We start from the raw sequence: 5,693 nt of genomic DNA on the forward strand, positions 1-5,693 counted from the left end.
GGGCGGCGCGGAGCGCGTCAGCACGATGTTCAGGCGCCCCGGGAGCGGACGGAAGCGCTCAGGGATGGACTCCCAGGTCTTCCGGCCCATGATGACGGCATTGCGCTTCGAGGCGTCCGACGTACGGCTCGTGAGTTGGCGAAAACAGGCGAGGTCGCCCGACAGCTTCCACGGCATCCCGCCGTCCTTGCCGATTCCCCAGCTGCGGGTCACGGCCACCACAACCTGATATATTCGCTTCGGTTCCCTCATCCTGGGCAGGCGAGCGGCCCTCCCACAAGATGCAAGGCGGAGAGCGCAGCACAGACAGCGCAGCAATGCGCGAAACAAGAACAAGAGGTCGAGCTCGTGTGAGTATTGAGTAATGACGGGTTTGTATTCATGCAAGGAGTCGAAGACGGGAGTAAAGAGGGCAGTCACATCACAGCATGCACCTCCCGCTTTCCTGCTGATTTGAATGGCACGACACGGTCGAGCCCGCAATCACACCTGTTACAACAACAGTAACTCAAAAAGATTGCTCAATGTTTAAAAGGTGACGTAGATCATCCCATGTGCAGCATGATCTGGTGTACGCGAGTCTACATGCGACCGTTGGATGGCTTGAAATGATGATGTAGGCCTGTGCTTCACTGCACAGGCCGCTCCGCTCTGCGGAGCGCGCCAACTTGCCAACTCGCTGGCACGCATCAGCGAGATTGGCAGGTGCATCGGGAAGTGCAGCTCTGACAGAGCTGGCATGCGGCCAGCCATTGCCAGTGCAGTGACTACTTCTGGCTGAGCCCAGCGATCGTTACATCACACCTGTCTCCATGTTGCAGCGCGAGGCGGCTGGCCCAGCGAGTCCTGGACCCCAGCTGCCGGCAGGGGCCGTCCAGGCATCGGGCGCCCATCTGGTCGCTGCGGTTACTGTGAGCACGCCAGCCGCACCAGAATCAACACCCTTGGTCCACGACCAACAGCAGGAGCAGCAGCAGCAGCAGCAGCAGCAGCAGCAGCAGCAGCATGTGTTCCTGGTGTTGGGCGCAAGCAGCGACGTCGGCGGCGCCGTGCTGGCCGCGCTGCGGCGGGACGCGCCCCCGGCCGCCATCGTGCTCGCCGCCACGCGTGGCAGCCCCGGGCCCTGCGAGCGAGGTGAGGCGCTGCGGGGCTTTTCGCGCTGCAGCCGTCATCGAGGCTGCTCTCGCAGGGAAGCCCCCGGCCGGGCCTCAGCATTGGCACCTCGGAGGAGCGGCACGCAATGCGGCTGCGAGCGCCACCCTTGCAAACACCTGCTGGCGCGCGCGTGCGCACCACGCACCCCATTTGCCCAGTCCTGGACCTGGAGTGGCCCGAGTCCTGGGGCCCGGCGCTGCGCGGTGTCACTGGTGGGCGGCTGGGGCGGGGCACACTGGGAGGCTGTCGGCGAGCGGCTGCTTCTCAACGGCTGCTGTTCAGCAGCGACCACCTTACAGACACGCCCTCCCCCTGACCGCGGATGCCCCCCCCACCCCGGCCAACCAACACCTCGCGCTCCTCTCGACTCTCTCTTGCCGCCCGCCTCGTCGGCCCGCCGCAGGCCTGTTCATGCTGTGCCCGCCGCACCTCGCCGCCAACGCCGGCGTGCAGGGGCTGGGCCCGTTTGCCGGCCCCGTGGAGCGCGTGTACGCGCCCTTCATCGCCTCAGCCGCTGCGGCCGGCGTGCGCCACGTCGCATTGTTATCAGTGCAGACGGCGGGGCGCCGGCCGCGCGGGCTGCACGCGCGCGTCGAGGCGGCGCTGCGCGCGTCGGGCCTCGCGTGGACGGCCGTGCGGCCGGCATGGTACTTCCAGAACCTGCTGCGGCCGCCGCTGCTGGACATGATACGGGACGCGCACGCCGTGGAGCTGCCCGCGGGGCGCGCAGAGCTCAACTGGGCAGGTGGGCCGCATCGCCCCAGTCCGAGCGGCGCGCGGCTTCCGTGCCAGCGGCACGCGCCCAGGAGGGGTCTGCACCCCGCTGCTGCCTTGCACCGGCACCCTTGCAACCCAATGGGAAGGGCGGCGGTGCTTGCTGTTCGAGATGCTCATGCTCGCCATGCCGACTGTCACGCAACATCCGACCCACACGACATCACATACACAACCATCTGACCGCCAATCCGGCCAGCCAACCCTGCAGCCACACCGACAGATGCCCCCGTGCGCGCCCCCACCGCCCCGCGCCGAGTGCAGACGCCCGCGACGCCGGCGAGCTCGCCGCACACGCAATGCTGCACCCGTCCAAAAGCGCCGGCGCCGCCTGGGACATCGCGTCGGAGCGCGCCGGCTACGGCTGCGTGTGCGAGCTGCTGTCGCGCGCGCTGGGCCGCCAAGTGGTGTACCGCCCCGTCGGCCCCCTGCGCTTCGCGCTGCGCCTGCGTGCGGCGCGGCGCTCGACCGCACACGTCCTGATTTCGCTTGCCGCGCACTGGCTGCCCCGGGTCAGCCGGCCGCCGCCGCTGTCTGCAGACTTTGAGAAGGCGCTGCGGCGGCGGCCCAGGGGGCTGCAGGCGTTTGTGGAGGAGCACGCGGCGGAATGGGCGCGGCCCGGGGCGCCCCCCTTGGAGGCATCCGTTGGCGGGCCGCCCTCGCCACCACCAGTCAGTCGCGGCGACAATTGACCGCGTCAACGGCTGCTCGGATGGCCGCAGAGTGCGCAAGCACAGCTGTGCGTCAGAGTCGCGACGCCGGCCCAGGGACGGGTGCGGTGGCTTGCGAGTGGCTACGCTGCACCGTGTGCGTCAGTGTGCAGTGCTTGTGTTTGCACTGCAGTATGTGAGAGCTGAAATGATCAGCGCCGCAGGATGATCCCGCTCACGTGATCTGCAGGACTGTGGAGCAGACCGATCACGCCTGCCCATGCATGCGCCCCCGCAGCGCGGTCGCAAGACCCAACATGCATGCCTACTACCACAATCCTTGGGAGATACGGGCACGGCCACAGGGCGCCAGGACCGTTAATCTGCTGGCCTGTAACGTCTGACCAAAATTTCATGTTTTCGGCGTCCGCTGATTGGTGGACCGCGCGCGCAACACGAGTGTCCTGCATTGGGCCAAGATTTACACACGTGTCGGGTAAGGCTAAGAGTGCCGGTTGCGGCAGCTACCACCACAGGCCATCAACGCGCTAAGGGGGCCGGCGGCGCGGCCCCGAGGAACGAGGGTCGGTGCGTCACGGAAAATGCCATCTCTTCGGGCTCTGTTTTCGTTTGCGCGCGCCCCAAAGCAGTCAAGTGTGCGGCGGGCAGGCGGGCGGGCGTGGCGCCGCCGATCGATTCAATTGTAGGCGGCGCGAGCGCCGGCGGCCGCTCGCGTGCCCGGGCGTTTGGAGGAGTGCATGAGCGGAAGTGTGTGCGCGAGTGCGTGAGTATGGTTCCCCCGCCATCCGGGCCATCGCGCGCGGAATGCTGCAGAGGATGCTGCACGGCTGAGGCCGCGCCGTGGGCGCCCCCTTTGGTGCGGCCTGCGGCCGCGCAGCCAAGGCGCAGCGCCCGCGCATGCGACGCGCGATTCGCAGCGCGACGGCATGCCCGTCGGCGCGCGTGCTGCGGGGGCGCCCCGAGGCGGGCGCGCGCGGGGGCGTGCGGCTGGGCGGCCGCGGGGGAGGCCGCGGCGCGCAAGGGCCAAGAGCGGCAGCGCGTTTGCTCATGCCGGGCCACGGCCTTTGTCCGTTGGTGCGGACAGGCATGTGCGCGGGCCGGCGGCGGCCAAGCATCACTGGTGAGGGCGTGGCCCCCCGCCACGGGCCAGGCCGAGCCGTCGCTAGGTCCAAGGGGCGGGCGCCTGCGCAGTATCCCACCAAATGCGCCGGCGCACGTCGCCCTGGCATCTGCGCGGGGCCCGGCGCCGCTCGCGCAAGGCGGCGCCGCTCGCAATGTGACGTTTTGTGTCCTCGCGCTGCCATGCACAGGGTTTGGCGGAATCAGGGTGTAGACGGCTGCACGCAAACTCAATTGGTTTTGACATGCAGCCAACCGTGACCAGGGTGTGAGGGGGGTATCGGCTGGTGAGCAGCTGACTGCTCCTGCTGTCGGAAAACCAGGGGCGGCAGGCGCAACGCCTTGGAGGTGCCGCAGGCGCGCGCCGCCCCTCGCCGCCCCCACCACCGCCAGGGGGCGGCCACAACACCCTTCCAGCTCAAGACACGAAAGCGAGGAGCAAAGAGACAACGGGGGGTGTGTGGCGGCCGCGCCCGCGCCCGCCGCGGCGAGCGGGAAAGGTGGGCGGGCGCGGGCCGGGCTGTCGCGCGCCAACAAATGAATTGGCCGGTAAGCTCGAGCCCGAGGAGAGAGGCACGCGCGTGTGCGCACGCCGCGCGCGCGCGGCGGGGCGCGGCCGCGCAGCCCGCGCGCTCTTGGTCAAAGGGCGCGGTTGTCATTTGCGGGAGAGCGTTGGGGGCGCACACCACAGCGGGTGCGGCCCAGGCAGCAGGCCCCCCGCGCAACGGCGCGTGCTGGGCCGGGGTCGCGGCCGCGGCGCGAGCGTGGGTCAGTTCTTATCAGTGCCAGTGCTATGAAATCCGGGGGCATGGCGGTCCGCCTGCAATGAAGTGCGTCAGCCTGTGTCCCGTGGTAAGAGGCACAAGCCCCGGAGGTCAGGGCATGCGCGCGCGCGCACAGGCGCGCCAGCCTCCCTAGGCCAGGCAGCATGGGGTTGGGTCAACGGCGCGACCGTCCAGGCCTGCGACCTTGGACGCCCAGCGGGTGCGCAGCCCCCTTGGCCGCGCCCCGCCTGGCTTTGCGCACGCGGCCGGCCGCGGCCGCGTCACCGGATGCGCGCAAAGTCGTGCGCCACCACGTGGCTGACGGCGCCCATGGGCGCGTGCCTCTTGGCGGCCGCGTTGCCGCTGCCGATCGCCGCCGCCGCCTCCTGCGCCGCCTTGAGCACGTCCGCATTAAGCGTGCCGCCGCCGATCGCGTGGCGCATCGCCGCCACCGCCGGGATGCTCGTGTTGAAGAGCATCCTGTAGATGCCCGCCATCTGCGTGTGGCAGTAGCGGCGCCAGCACATGTCCCCCGCTACGGCCGCCAGCGCGCCGCCCTTGACCGGCTCCCCGCAGCCGTCGGGCATGGGGCGCCACACGAGCAGGTAGTGCTTGCGCTCGGCGGGCTCGAGCCGCGCCTCCAGCGCGACGAGCGCCTGGGTGGAAAAGGTGAGGTCGCGGTCGGTCTTGGAGTTGTTGTGCACGCAGAACGTCTCAAAGCCGACCTCCAGCTTCTTGGCCTCCTTCTCGCGCCCAAACAGCCTGTAACAAAGAGGGGGGAAGAGGCATAAGCGGGCGCGCATGGGTGTGTGAGAGCGCGGCACGGGGGGTGAGGCAGAGCCGGGCGGCAGGGAGCAGTTTGACAAACAGCCAGCTCCCACAGCAGCGCTGACTTTGACCAAGCGGGTGCGGCCCGCGGTGGGGGGTGCCCTTAAAACTTCGCGCACCTGAGCAGGCTGCAGACGACCCAGACCTTCCACCCCGTCCAGGACCGGCAGGCCATCACGCGCGCGTCGCTCGGCGAGAACGCGTCCGTCATGCGCGGCAGGCAGCCGGGCGTGATGGAGAACGGCGGCGGGTGCGCCGCGAAGAACTCCAGATTGTAGTTCCACCCCTCCATCAGGGTGAGCGGGTACGTGCTGGACGTCGCCGCGTGCACGATCAGCAGGCGCCGCTCGCCCTTGTCCGCGCCGCCGCCGCTGCCCGCGCC

At 69.4% G+C, this 5,693-nt stretch overlaps 2 protein-coding genes across 2 annotated transcripts; one reads left to right on the forward strand and one right to left on the reverse strand.

The window, feature by feature from the left end:
* Positions 1-64: 64 nt before the first annotated feature.
* Positions 65-2,621, forward strand: MNEG_13337 (NmrA family protein; the record flags this gene model as incomplete). Its single annotated transcript, XM_014038190.1, has 5 exons — positions 65-130; positions 963-1,134; positions 1,314-1,367; positions 1,559-1,900; positions 2,194-2,621. 5 exons carry the CDS (start codon positions 65-67, stop codon positions 2,619-2,621), a joined length of 1,062 nt encoding a protein of 353 aa, XP_013893644.1.
* Positions 2,622-4,764: 2,143 nt separating this feature from the next.
* On the reverse strand, positions 4,765-5,603 carry MNEG_13338 (hypothetical protein; the record flags this gene model as incomplete). Its single annotated transcript, XM_014038191.1, has 2 exons — positions 4,765-5,245; positions 5,431-5,603. The coding sequence occupies 2 exons, from the start codon at positions 5,601-5,603 to the stop codon at positions 4,765-4,767; spliced, it is 654 nt and encodes a 217-aa protein (XP_013893645.1).
* Positions 5,604-5,693: the final 90 nt, after the last annotated feature.

This window comes from Monoraphidium neglectum (genome assembly GCF_000611645.1).
Source record: "Monoraphidium neglectum strain SAG 48.87 unplaced genomic scaffold scaffold03763, whole genome shotgun sequence".
In the NCBI taxonomy this organism is placed as follows: Eukaryota; Viridiplantae; Chlorophyta; class Chlorophyceae; order Sphaeropleales; family Selenastraceae; genus Monoraphidium; species Monoraphidium neglectum.